Raw genomic sequence first — 14,600 nt, forward strand, 5'->3', positions numbered from 1 at the left:
ACCCCCGTCACCCGGGTACTAAGATTGGGCTCGCTACCCAACACCCTCTGCTCCGCGCAGCTTCCCCTCAACAAACAATTTGCCGACCATCCGAAGGTTCGTCTTGGCTAGGGAGTGGGGGACTCCCTGGCGGGCCTGGCAGGGGCCCACCCGAAAGGGTATAAAGCGTTCGCTCAGTAAATCCATGGTTGACAACGCACTGACGCTAATTATGCTGTTGCAAGTCTAGCGGAAGTAACGCTTCACACCGCCGATCAACTCCCCAACCAAGATTGCCCTCCTTGACTGGGGACTTGGGGACTTGTACCTACATGTGCCAGGATTGCCCTCCTTGACTGGGGACTTGGGGACTTGTACCTACATGTCAAGATAGCATCAGAAGCTCCAGACGCTGGGAATCGAAGCATATCAGTCCCACATCGGAAACAAGAAGAGGATCAACCTCTTCCTCACCTATAAAAGGTTCTCTCCTCTCTCCTCATTAATTATGCAATTACTACTCATTTATTGTTGTGCTGCCCATATACAGTGACTGACTTAGGCATCGGAGAATTGAAGACCGCCCAACGCGGTCTCCCTCTGACGCCCTATCTCTCGTGTTGCAGTAAACGGAAGTCATCTAATCCTCTGAGTAGAGGTCCGCCCACCGGACCCGCGTCAAACAAAGAGTCGGCTACCGCCGGACTTGAGCATTAACAGCATCAATTCAAATAGTGACTAAGAATTCATCATAAAGAAACTATAAATCCATCAAAAAATCATCAAAGTACATAAACAATCATGATAGGGCATCATCCTAACCCTAGAAAAGGTTAGCAAAATATAACTAAATAAAACATAGAAAAAACATAAAAAGAATGGAAAAGAAAAGAAAGGGAAGATGGATGAGTTGTCTCTGCTCCTTAGGCGTCTACATTGTGCTCCAAGACTCCCCTCCTCATGTAAATTCGTGCTTCCTTATATAGGGAAGATTTCTGCTCTTCTTTGACTTCATGTTTCCTTGTAAAACTTGGGTTTAGATTCCTTTCTTCATTTGGAATGGGAAAACCTTGAAATATCTCTTGTAGAAGTAGGAATAAGTTCATCATTTAATCCTCATCTGAATTAACTTCCTTGAAACATTAGGATTGACGATCTTGTGCCACGGAACTTGAGTTCTCCACGAATGGTTGTAAATTCCCGAGCAGATTTCCTTTTTGACCTATCTTCATTCAAATAATCATAAATTTCTCCAGAAGTATCGAAATCAAGATCCGTAAAATTATACAGAAAGTAGACATCCGTAGCTTTCCGTGCATATAAGGCTCATTGTCTGATTCGATCCGAAAATTTCCCAGTAATTCGGAGAAGTTGGGTGTTCTGCACAGATAGATTTTGGAACGTGGTATTGCAATCACCTTTCAATCCTACTTAGCTCATTCTAGCTTCTTTTCTTCTTTCTACGAAACAAACATACAAAAATACTAAAACATGTAAATGAATCATAAATAAGGATAACTAAACATAAAAACCAAGATTAAGAGGCACAAAAATATAGGAAAATATGAGCACATCACATACAATGGTGGCAATGGTAAGGCAGCGTGAATGATACCTGAGTAGGGAGATAAATTGTTAATGTTCATTCAGCAGAACAAGCAGAGTTGGAGGCATGCAAGAAAGCGGTTAATTATGTCCTTGCTAATTCTCTACACCTAGTTATCTTAAAAACAGATTGTTTGGTTCTGAAGCAGCAACTTGGTCATGGTAGGATCCAGAATACTTCCGTTCTGGGTAGACTATATGATGATATTAATGAGGATTTAGAACTTCTTCCCAATTCTCACTTAGTTCATGCTAGGAGGGAGGCCAATAAGGCAGCTCACCCAATAAGGCAGCTCACCTATTGGCAGCATATTGCTTCGGCTAATGAGCAAAATTTCTTTTGGTCCACATCCCTTCTTTTATACAAGATGTAATAGATGATGAAAAGTTTGTAACCTAAAATTTCTCTTGATGATCAATAAAATCTAACTCATTCAACTAAAAAAAACAACACTATTCTATATGTCAAAAAAAAAAAATACTATGATAAATATATCACTCAGCCATTATCTAAGATTTTTGAAACATAATGCCGCATTTGTTTTAGGAAATAGAGAAATTGGGAGAGAATGAGTTGTACTTTCATTGATAATAGGGGTCTCTTTATATAGAAAATTACAAGAAAAGAATCTGCGTCTTACAAGGTAACCGAATCATACAATGATTGAAATATCTCTGTAGATATCGGTAAGACTAACCCTGTTACAACTCAGACAAGTAATCAGATTTTGGGCCAGAGACACAAACTAGGTGTCCTTAAACACTCCCCCTTGTATCGCCCAAACGTGATGCTCCTCTCATTGCCTCGTCAAAAAGCTTGCCGAGTAACAAAAACTCAGTGGGACAAAAATAACCTCGGTCGAAGGAGAAAAAGAGTACAACACACCCTTCACGTTTCGAGACCATACATGTAGACATCTCCCCCTGATGTCTGCATCTCTTCCTGATGACTACGATCATGGGAGTTCTGATAACTTCAGCGAACAATGTTACCAACATATTTCTCGAAAGTGGATTTAGGCAATGATTTAGTAAACAACTCTGCCACATTGTCCTTAGATCGAACCTAGTTCACTTTGATCTTGAGGAGAGTCTGTTGTTAATGATAATTGATAGGTGCATAAATGCGACGAATATAGTGTGAAATCCCTTACCCTTACACTTTCCTTAGTTAATTCCTTGTAAAAGTCAGTTTTAACTTTGTTTTCTTTTTAGGTTATTCGTGAAGTGATTCAAGAGAAATAGAAGCTTAAAGGGAGAAACTAAGCCATGGATCATAAAGTACTGATGTGGAGGACTAAGTTTGATCAACCTTTTAGCCAGAAATTACAAGGGAAGTCCACGGAAATCGTTGTGCAAAACAGTTGCTGCAAAGCAGAAAACTGCAGTTTCAAAATCAGCTTTCTGGGAACGGTTTTGAGGAGAGATTCTTGCATCCTTCCAGCTGTAACTTTGCAGAAAGGCAAGTGATTCTTGAAGACATGATGTTATACTTTAATTAGAGCCAAAGAACTGGTCAGAAGCATCAACGAGGCAGAAGGAAATCAAAGTCGAAGTATGCTTCCCGATAAGGCAGAAACTGTCAGCTTTTCACGAAGCTTTTTGGGAGATCTTTCCCGGCGATTTTCTTGGAGTTTTTCCAGAATGTTATTGATCATTCTAGAATATATGATGTCATAGAACACGTGGGAGTCAAGAGCCATCCAGAAACTTGTCAAGAAGAAGTCTTTCCTTGTCCAAGAAGGAAGCTTCAGAGACAGAAATTGAATCCTAGTCAAAACAGGGCATTTTGGCCGAGATTCTTCTTTGGACGGATTTCCAGGGCATTTTTGGAAGGTTATTGCTGCTGCAAATATTAAGGAGAGTCCTAGAATGATTCATCAAGATTTTGGGAAGATTATTAAGGCTTGAAAATCATTTAATTATGCACTACGTAGAGAAATCCTCAAGCAACTAGGGAAGGTTTTAAAAGCATTGTTGAAGAAGGAAACTAGGGCTGCACTTCTCCTATATATATTGAGCTTCTGTACATGTTGAAGAGGACCACGCCTTTCACCTTCTCTTCTAGCTCTCTTTCTCATTCATCCGCCACCATATTTTTCTTCTTTTTCTCTATTTGTTCTATTTTGGTTTTTAAAACAATGTGTAACTAACTATCTTTTTGTTAGGGGCAAGGTTTGAAGCCCCAATTATGTAGAACATATGTTTGGTTAAATCTAGTTTCTTGATCTTTGGTGTGAATTGGTTGTTTATTTTCGCTTGATTGAAAACTTTTATGTGTGTATCTTTTATGGTCGCGAACATAGGATTTATGCATGTAATTGGAGCTAGGTTTAGAAAATAATTCACCTAATCGTCTTGTTTTCTAATCCACAAGTATGCAAGGCTTTGGACAAAAGCTGATGTCTTAAACAATTAGAAGAGCATGCTAGGTAGGCGTTCCACACTAGACTGCAACTCTATAATCAATCGTTTCCATGAGATCTTAATGCTTCAAATGTGTTGACACTATATGTGTTGTTGATAGGATAGCGTTCTATACCTTGATTGCATGTTTGATAGGCTTAGCTATTGTGCGTTCACGTAGACTAAGTATTTAGGGAAACATTAATAAGGGACATGATCTGCTCCGACTTGTTTCTTGGTTGGTTTCTGTTCACACCTTAGTAATTGAATCTAGGTTAACTTAACATTGTTTGAAAGTAATTGGTGGTGGATTTCCAAGTCTCTAACATATTCTCCATCTTATTTTCTCAAAACCTAAAATCAAAATCGTTTTCCTTTTGTATTCTCTTTTATTTTCGTAGAAACTTAAAAACCCCAAAATATTGTTCTTGCTTAGGATTGCAGAGCCCCTTTCTATCCCCTTCTGTTTTCTGCCATCTTTTTCTCTCTTTTATGTGTTTGACGTTTTCTTTAGTTTAGTTTAGATTTTGTTATTCTTTTTTTTTTATGTGTTAGTTTAGTCTAGTTTTCTTTTGTGTGAATTATAAAGTTACCCTCAATCCCCGGCTTGAACGATCCCTGCTTACTCTATATTGCTAACGACTACATCTTGCAGGGTTAAGTTGAGCGCCTATTTTGGGCGTATCAATAATGCTTGGTGTTGTCGTCTTTGATGTAGTCTTGCTTCATTTGTTCAAAGCAAGCAACATTATCTTCATAAATGCTCATAGGCTCATTTGTGGTAGACTTCAAACCACAACTTCTTCGAACATGCTTAATTATGGATCAAATCCACATACATTCACGAACTACTTCGTGAAAAGTAATCATCTCTGCATGGTTCGAAGATATAGATAACTACTAGGGTCTACTTTATAGACCCCCAAGATATCGCAATCTTACTCATGGTGAACACATAACCAGTTTTAGAATGACCTTTGTGTGGGTCAGAGAGGTACCCAACATCAGCAAAACCTTCCAAAACACAGATGTCGTTTTGGGATGGGGATAGAGAACGCAGGCCAGTGTTGGCGGCATTCCTGGTGTGTGATGGGTCCAAATCCATCATTTCTCTGTAGGGATAGAACAAGCCCATATCACCAGTCCAATGGCGTCGCGTTGGCGTAGAACTATATCCAGCTAACAAGTTCACTGCAAATGAGATGTTCGGTCTTGTGCATTGAGCTAAGTACTATAATGCGCCTATTGTACTTAAGTAGGGCACTTCTGCCTCTAGCACATCTTCGTCATTATCCTTCGGACGAAGATGATCCTTTTTAGAATTAAGACTACGGACGATCATGGGCGTGCTTGAAGGCTTGACCTTGTCAAAACGCCTAACCATCCATCAACACGGTGTTCATATTCCAAACCAAGACAAAACCGTGTTCTCCAAAATCCTTCATCTCAAACTCGGATTTCAAGTGTTCAGCGGTTTTTCTTAACTCTACAATGGTTTCCAATGAAGATCATGTCACCAACATGAACCGCGATAGAATCTAAAACTTGTCTTAGAAACGCGAGGGCATTCACATAACCCTTCCCAATCAAGTAGTCACTTTAGTGAGCGTTTCAACCTCATTGCAAATGCACTCTATGGCCTATAGCCACTTGACATGGGTAAATGAAGTTCACCAGGAACCTTAATGTATATTCCTGTATCTAGATCCCCATAAAGATACGTAGTGACCACATTTGTAAGCTGCATGTTCAGTTATTCAGAAACTACCAAACTGACAAGGTAGTGGAGTGCAATGACATCCATTATGGGAGAATATGTCTCCTCGTAGTCGATTCCAGGGCGTTTTATGAGAAGCCTTGCGCCATAAGGCGAGATTACCATCTCATTTTCTCATCTCGCTTTCTCACGAAGACCCATTAGTCAATAGGTTTTATGTTAGGAGGTGTTAGCAAGCATTACTATACCTACCTTATTTATTGCGAGTTGGTTATTCGTCAGCACTGGTTTAGCTTCCATTTGTCCATATTTCGATAAAGAGTATCTCTTGTTTTTCATTCCCATTCACATAAGAATGAATACTATGATTTGCATTTCGAACGGGCATTAATACAACATCTATAGGATAACTGCCGTCTTGAAAGTTATTTGGCGTTCACTGGCTCAAAAAACCTTCCTCTTCGTTAGAGAATCCAACTTAACCCAGATTGCATCTTTCTATTTAGGCCAATTTTCTCTACGTTGGTATTCATTCATCAACGGAGCGTGGTTCGATATCATTGGACTCAACAAACTCATGCGCAATGAAATGCGCAAATATATCATCAATCATGATGGAGTTTCTATCCCACGTCTCATGTATACTAGTGTAATTTTCAGAGAGGTCTATATTCTCATGAGTAGGTTCTGATGTTAAGGCATCCCCCAACGATAGCCTTAATCCAGAACATTCTTATGAGACGGATTTTGAGTGTCGATGATCAAAGAATTGAGTTGTGCCAAAATATCCTTCGAACCCACGGGCCTCCCATGTATCCTAGCTGGGGCCATGGCCTGTAATGCCAGAGTCCCACTCTCTATGGCATTGGTGCCATGCCTACCTCCGTGTAGGGTGGCACTATGTCCTCTCATAGGGATGTCCATCCTTGGAGGCATGTTTGCAGCAGATATGTATGATCTCGTCACTTTAGCGGGGATCAAGATGAGACATAGTAGGGACAGACCACAACAATTCATGTCGTTCCTGTTGAACATCCGTGTTCTTATCTCCCCCTAACGACAGGAAGACTATCTCATCAAAGTGACAATCAGTAAATCTAGCGGTAAAGAGATCGCCGAGCAAGGGTATTAAATGGTGGATGATTGGTAGAGTCTCATATCCAACTTATTTGCCTAGTCGTCTGTGAGGACCCATCGTAGTGCGCTGTGGCGGCACAATAGACACATAAATGGCACACTCAAATGTGCGTAAGTATGAGATACTTGTACACAGTCACTAGCTGTAACGTAGAGAGAGATTGAGTGGCGCTGGGTCGTAGACGAATTAGCATGGTTGCATGCGATATTGCATAACCCCAAGCGGATATAGGGAGATTGGTGCGCATTACCAATGTCTGGGCTACCATCGTAGTAGTTTCCATAAGACCATTTGGGTGTGTACATAGGGATATGATTTCTAACATCAGTCCCATTGATATGAAATAATCATCGAAAGTCTTCGATGTAAACTCTCTAGCATTGTCAAGTCCAATTGACTGAATGAGATGATCCAGAGAGTGAGCCCGTCGCCATGTGATCTGTGCTAGGAGTGTAGTATAAGCAACATTACAAGTGGATAATGGCACAACACGTGACCATCATGTTTGCACGTCAACCAACATCATGAAATATTTAAACGTCCGCAAGTTGGTTGAATCAGTCCACAGAATCCCCTCAGATTTTATGTAAGAACAGAATGAGTATTTTCATATCTTTTGTGTAGGACGGTCTCAGTCCTAATTTCCCTTAGGAACAAGCTTTGTAGAACGAGCGAGGGGCCTTAGAAACAACCAATGAGGATTTTGGTTGGGCCCGAGCGTCTGTAACAATAATGGAAGCAAAGTTGGTGATTGCAGCATCACCTGGGGCGCCATCACCATGATGGACGCAACCCATGGCGTCATGGATATGGACTACGCTAACCCTAGGCTGGTGGTGGACGGCAGCGGCGCCAGAGGCATCGGCGGCGATCACACTTAGTCCAGGAATCAACCTTTGATTCGTGCTTTATTTTGCTTGAAAGAATGGATGTCCATGTGAATTCTTTATTAGATAGATCATCATATCATGACTAGGATGACCTATCCTGTCATGACAAAGTTAATATGTGTCTAAATCTAAGAGATCTTCTCTCATAACTTTATTGGATTTAATAGCTCGAATAGTGGTGACGTAAAATCCACTAGAGAGACAGATAAGTTTCTCTAAGATGCGTCTTTGTTCACAATCATTAGAGGTAATGTAAAGGAACTCTTTTCCATTCTCTATATGAGCTTTCGCATGGAATCTGTTGGCTCGAATAGCTCAATAGGGTTTGATTTGTCCTAGGAGCGTAGAGAGTTTCTGTGATAGTAATCAAGGTGCCATTTGACAAGAGGAATTTGGGCCATTCCATGTCTCTGAACTAGTCCTGATGGCCCAACCATCGTAGTCACAAAGTAATATGCTCATAACTTTAATTAGAGTTATAATGAAAAGAACTCAAAATTTTATTCATAAGCCAACGGTATACATCATTGTTTCTTTGACCAAAAGAAAATCTAATCCGAATACTAACTAATGCAAAACAATGGTAGTCGTTTAACTTCTTTCGGTAACTCCAAAATAAATATGATCAGGTGAGTAGTGAGATGTCGGTGGAGCAAAACTCGTTTAAGTACCACTTATCTCAAAACCCTTCTAGACATCATACTCACTTTGGATGAGCCTAGTTGAAGAAAAACTAAATCAATGGCATTTAGTACAAAATATATGGCAATTGCCTATTAAAACTCTTGGCAAAATAAAGACTTTATTCAAAATCGGCAGTATCTTGATCTTGGCCTGATTTGAAGTCTTCAACCCTTAGTTCGATCGAGATCACCTTCTTGATCTTCTTGTTCCACATAGTGAGCTTGTCTTGCTTCACAATATGCTTTGTAGGCGGTGACAATACTCTCACGAGCTCTACAAATGTGTGCCCAATGACCGGATGCTCCACATCGAGAACATACATCTCTGTGCTCAGACTCCCATGATTAAGGCGCTTTTGAAAGCGTCATTAGGATGACTCTTAGTGTTGGTGGCGCCACCAACATGGCCAAAGGCATTGCCTCTCTCTCTCTCTCTCTTTCCACATAACCTCTACGGTCTCGTGTCCGCCTATTTTGGCGGTTACCTTCTCAAGTAAAGCGATTATATAGACCAAAACGTCCAGAAAGATCCCTAGGATTAGGGTTTCGCTCTTGGCGCCCTCCCTTTGGAGCGCAACTATAATTGGACTCTGGAATAGACTATGTTCCCATGGGTCTCGAATTATAGTTCTTTACAAGGATGTCGTCATGCTTTTCAGTGACATTCGTGGCTCCAATGAGCTCATGAAATCTTGTGATTCATCCTGCAATAACATCGATTCGATAGCTCTTAGCAACCATCAAAGTAGAAACGAGGAAGGTAGAGAGAGTCCTCTCAATCAATATCACATATGTGATATCTTTTCCACAAAATTCTATTAAGGATTTGATGCGAAGTGCTTCCGAGTTGTAACCAAGAACTGTCTTGAAATCACAGAAGCAGAGATTATGCTATCTCACTTCTAAGTCAAGAAGCAGGGAGTCACGGATCAAAAACTGAAAAACTATCCTGGTGTACCATTATCTCTCTTAGATGACTTTATGATCAAAAGTTCAAAACCCATGATCATGTCTACGCAAATCAACCTGATCAACGCTTGTGGTGGCTCACTGGGTTTCTTTTGGCATAATGGGGCTAGGAGAAAAAGGTAGTTGTTAGCAGTCAGTTGGAAGATTAATTGTTGTGATGTTAGATTTGCCTTGGGGAGAATTGAGATTGGTATTGAAATTAGAATTATGATTCTTTATTTAGAACACACACCATGAGATAAGAATATTGCTCGAATTGTAGAAGAAGATGAGAAAAAAAGCTCTAATCAAAGAATGATTTATTGATTTATTAGTAAAAATAATATTAAAGGAGTTTTAATAATTTGGCCACACAAAAAAAAAGGAAATATTAAATGTATAGTTTAATCTCATTCGTTGGTATTCTTTTAATTTAATGGTTCACAATTGAAGTAAAAAACTGAGTATAAATTTTGGTGTAACGGATCCACCCCCTACTTGGTAGATCACATGATTCTAAAATTGGATAATTTTTTTTTTTTAGGAAATATGTTAACTCTTTTATAATCAACAAAATAACATATAATGACTCGGATAGTAGGGTTGCCAGATAAATTCATTACCTAAGCAATTCAACATTTTTAACAAACAATAAAGCTTCCTCAAAACTATCTTACACTACCTATGTAGATCAAATGGCACAAGTACTGTACATATTATTAGTGACATTTCTCAAACCTAAAGACCTACAAACCTCTCCCCGAAAGAGGAGGAATTCTGACAAAATAAAAACAAAAATTAAGAAGGAAAATTTGAGTTAGCAATGGACCAATAGATCAGAAAATTCCTGACTACATTGGATGAGCGTGACAAAATTTGGCTCATATGTAAGAAGTTGAGAACATAACAAGTACTAATTCTATATCCTTGTCGTCATAAAGACAAGACTGTTGTCCGAGTTGATCACAGTATCCATCAGAATCACTCAATAATTGAGTCAAATTGTTGACTGTGAGCTAGACTTGAAGGAATGAACTATGCAGGTATTGAAGGCTTTTTTTTGGTCATGATGCAGGTATTGAAGGCTAGGGTTGAAGTATTGCCATTTTGATTGTGGGATTGAACTAATAGAATTGGAAGAATGGTTGGACTTCAATCTTGGTTTTGTAGGGCCGCTTAATGATTATGTTAAAACCCTGCTTCAAATTCTAATAACTTAAATTTTGAATGGTGTTCTTCTGGGTAGCAGTGACACTCACTAATACTATTTTCTCACTTCTGTTTGAAACTTTCCTCTAATGGCATAATTGGTAAGTTTCAAACAGTCTTCCCGTATATGCCTATGTTAGCCTATGACGACCTCGGAAGATATGATGCAATACAATATCTGATGCACAATATTAGACCTCTTTGCATTAAAATTCTCAGTTTACAGAACCTTGCAGAACAAGTTTCAATTATCACTATATACAAAACTTCAACAAATTCTTGCCTTTTTCGTAGAATTAGATTCTTATTAAGCACTTCAATCAATCTTCTATTTTTGTATCCGGTTCCGGTCTTCATCTGTAAGACATCAATGGGTAAAGAACACATTTTTATGTTATGTTTTAAAAGACTCATACCGTACCAATTCTTATTAGGCACTTCAACCAATCTTCTATTTTTGTATCTGGTTCCGATCTTCATCTGTAAGACATCAATGGGTAAAGAACACACTTTTATGTCATGTTTTAAAAGATTCACACTGTACCAATTCTTATTAAGCACTTCAACCAATCTTCTATTTTTGTATCTGGTTCCGATCTTCATCTGTAAGACATCAATGGGTAAAGAACACATTTTTATATATGTCATGTTTTAAAAGATTCACACTGTACCAATTCTTATTAAGCACTTCAACCAATCTTCTATTTTTGTATCTGGTTCCGATCTTCATCTGTAAGACATCAATGGGTAAAGAACACATTTTTATGTCATGTTTTAAAAGATTCACACTGTACCAATTCTTATTAAGCACTTCAACCAATCTTCTATTTTTGTATCTGGTTCCGATCTTCATCTGTAAGACATCAATGGGTAAAGAACACATTTTTATGTTATGTTTTAAAAGATTCATACTGTACCAGTTGGGAGTCCACAGCTGATGTAGTGACAGAGAGAACCAAGTTTCGCACGAAAAGATCTACATGGTACAAATGTAACACCTCTTTATATCTTACTAAAGATAGTAGGCAATGCAGTAACAGAAAAATAAAATTAGCTACCAATGATCACTTGGATCCATCCATAAACAATATTATGTTTATGGTTCTTGGAGCTTGCAGCTACTCCTTTTCAAGTTCAACAGCTTCTGAATAATCAACAATCTACATTCATTTAAGAGGCCAGTAAAAAAAGAATACAACAGGCAGAGACAAATAATGCATTGGATGTATGCGTGATACATGGAACAGTGGTTTCAGTGATATGAAATAAACAAGAACCTTGAGGAGATAAATCATGATAAAAACTAGCACAGATTCTGTCCAAGCAATGCCTGCAACCTAACCAAGATAAAGAGAGAAGAAAAGGGCATTATTAGATGCGAAAAGGAGACAATAAGCAATTAAATGCAGGGTTAGAAACACCAGAAACAAAGTTGGTTTCCCCAGATAAACAGCTTGTGCTAATCCCCCTATCCTGTCAATATTACCAAGAAACAATTCCAGATGACAGTTATGGCCAAATGGCACAGACTTGAAGAGACTCTAGCGACGCAAAGTGAAAGAGAGAGAGAGAGAGAGAGAGAGAGAGAGAGAGAGAGAGAAAGAGAAAGAGAAGGAGAAAGAGAAAGAGAAAGAGAAAGAGAAAGAGAAGGAGAGAGGACGGGAGGGAATGAAAAACGATGAAACAACTACTGAAGGCCATAGCCTCCTACCCGAAAGAAATGGTCACTGAGGCAGTGTACTGAAGAGGAGAGATAGCAATGCAGAAGAAGTTTAGCTGTTCTAATTTGGGCTTGAACCTAAGTAACCTAAGCGATCAGCCAAGATAATGACATCTTCGTCATCACCTATTTCATCACATGGTATGCTTAAGTCCCCCTCAAACCTCTCGCTAAATAGTTCATCCCAAAATCCTTCATCAAGCTCTTTATCCCCAATTTCCAGGGGCTCTGACTCTTCCTCCGGCTCCTTTCTTGCCTTATGAAATCCTTGCATTTCCATTGCAAGCGCTTCTAGCTCCGACATTTCATACTCGCCATCTCCAAATTCAAGAGGCTCAGCTTTAACAGGGTTAATTCCTTTGCCCCTTTGGTTAGTTTCACCACCACCAAAGCCACTAGGGCCTTGATCAATCGGCCTTCTCCTTTTCTTAGTCACAGCTTCTTCAAGCTCCTTCCGTTTCTCCTTATGTTGGACTAGCTGCTGCAGGAAAGCCGGGTTCTGCAGTGCCCTGGCCAGGAAAGCCATCATTTGTTGCTGCTTCATTTCTGTCGCTTTTAGCCTTTGTTCCATGGCTTGAAGGCAAGCTCTAGTACCCTGCTGCTGCTGTCTAAGCTTCACCAACTCCATCATGAGAACCTGCTTGTCACGTCGCAAACGATCAACTTCTCCGTCTAGCCCAAACCGGCCTACTTCCACACAAGGGCCTAGCGCTTGGTGTGCTGGAATAGGCTGAGAAGGTGTCTTCCTTCTCCTAATGTTCTTTAGGAGATGCTTCTGACCCCTTAAAAATCCTTCATTGGCAAACTCCCACCTATCCGGATCAACCTTTCTAAAGCCCTGCAGAAGTTCAATCAACAACCAATGACTCCTCAAATCTAATTGTCCAATCAGATTCAGAAATCATTCAAAGCGTCTCCATTAACACTTTTTTACCCAATAGCCATCAAATATTAGATTTAGACCGACTACATATCTATTTCACCATTGGTCAGACCAAATTAACCTGCACCTGTCAAGAGCTTTGATACTGCTGAATATTGTATTACTGAGTTGGGATTTGCCTCCAGTTAGAAACTATACAAGTAATACCATCATCTATTTCCATCCAAGCATATGAAAATTCACATCAACTAAAGCAAACAACTCACATCATGATTGAAAATTGAAGATCTGAACTTTTCTGAAGAAGAAGATCTCTACTAACCAATTTGAGCTTTGGGGAGTAAGGACACTTACGTAAGTGTTAAGCTGCCTGACAAAGCTGGAGAAATTATTGTGCTTGAAGTATCTAGGCAGGAGGTTCATCACAAACGAATGAGGGTCCCAAACCACAAAGCTGCCCCCTCCTCTGCTCCACGAGACTATCCGATTAGTACTCGGGTCATCCACCATGTCATAAGTCTTGTTCAGAAATGGAGGAGGCCCGGTGTCATTCAGCCCCTCCATCGGCTGCGGTGGAGCCACCGTCATCAGAGGATCCCCGCTCCGCTGCGATGAACTCGACCCGCCCGGGTACTCTTCCTTCACTGGGTACAAGTAATTCATGCCTAAAATCTCAGAAACACAACAAGAGGATCGATGTTGATGTATTTTGCCAAATTGTTCTGATTCTGCCCACCCAGTTAGGTGTTCAGTAAGATTCAAAGTCGATTTTGGTGGGATTGTTTAGAACAGAAACTACCGACTGAACCCACCAATTTTTTTTTTTTTTCAACAGGTGACAGATTTGGGTGACAATTTCAGGAGTATCCGAGTGAGAATCAGTGATTAGATGGAAAGGGAAAGGGGGCAAAGGGGAGCTTTGAGATAGTTGGATTTGCTGCTTTCTCCTTTGGGAAAGTCGTTGAAGCCGTTATAGCGTAGGCGGGTTTGTCACAGGCACATCCTCTCGTGTTGAAAAACCACGGGCACACGAGAGGCCTATAGTTTAAATAGAGTTGAGTTGATGAATTGGGGAAGGAAACTGAGAAAGTTCTAGATCTAAAACAGTAAATTACTATTTCCCATTGTTTAAGTGCCACTTTGTCCTTCTTCATTTGGAACAAGATTACGAGTGATGGAGAGCATTAAGAGGTGGTCCTGAGGAAAGTTCTGGAAGGAAGTTCCTATGGAGGGGTATGGGTGGAGGCATGGGTCGGGGGTGGTGGGTCTTAAAAAATTGATACGGATCGGAAATTTATATCTCATTGGACGATGGATGGACCCCACTTATAAGTTGGTGTGACTTGATGGCATCAACACATCATCTTATCATTGGTTCTTTTTTCTTTTTTTTTCCTTTTCTTTTTTTGTTTGACAAAATCT

The 14,600-nt window shown here is 39.8% G+C and overlaps 1 protein-coding gene across 1 annotated transcript; it reads right to left on the reverse strand.

Annotated features, from left to right (window-relative positions):
- Window positions 1-11,515: 11,515 nt before the first annotated feature.
- Window positions 11,516-14,212, reverse strand: LOC112172194 (heat stress transcription factor A-7a). The gene is made up of 2 exons (XM_024309439.2): window positions 13,533-14,212; window positions 11,516-13,133 (listed from the first exon to the last, which is right to left on the reverse strand). The coding sequence occupies exons 1-2, from the start codon at window positions 13,839-13,841 to the stop codon at window positions 12,357-12,359; spliced, it is 1,086 nt and encodes a 361-aa protein (XP_024165207.1). The 5' UTR covers window positions 13,842-14,212; the 3' UTR covers window positions 11,516-12,356.
- Between the last annotated feature and the right edge of the window lie 388 nt (window positions 14,213-14,600).

The sequence above is a fragment of the Rosa chinensis genome, chromosome 6, assembly GCF_002994745.2.
Source record: "Rosa chinensis cultivar Old Blush chromosome 6, RchiOBHm-V2, whole genome shotgun sequence".
NCBI classification, from domain to species: domain Eukaryota; kingdom Viridiplantae; phylum Streptophyta; class Magnoliopsida; order Rosales; family Rosaceae; genus Rosa; species Rosa chinensis.

What these genes read in the sequence shown, in the direction of transcription:
- LOC112172194 (XM_024309439.2), bottom strand. Translation starts at nt 13,841, where the DNA reads ATGAATTACTTGTACCCAGTGAAGGAAGAGTACCCGGGCGGGTCGAGT. An exon ending in TCAGGCAGCTTAACACTTAC is followed by an intron (nt 13,134 to 13,532) that starts GTAAGTGTCCTT and finishes GAACTTCTGCAG; the next exon opens with GGCTTTAGAAAGGTTGATCC.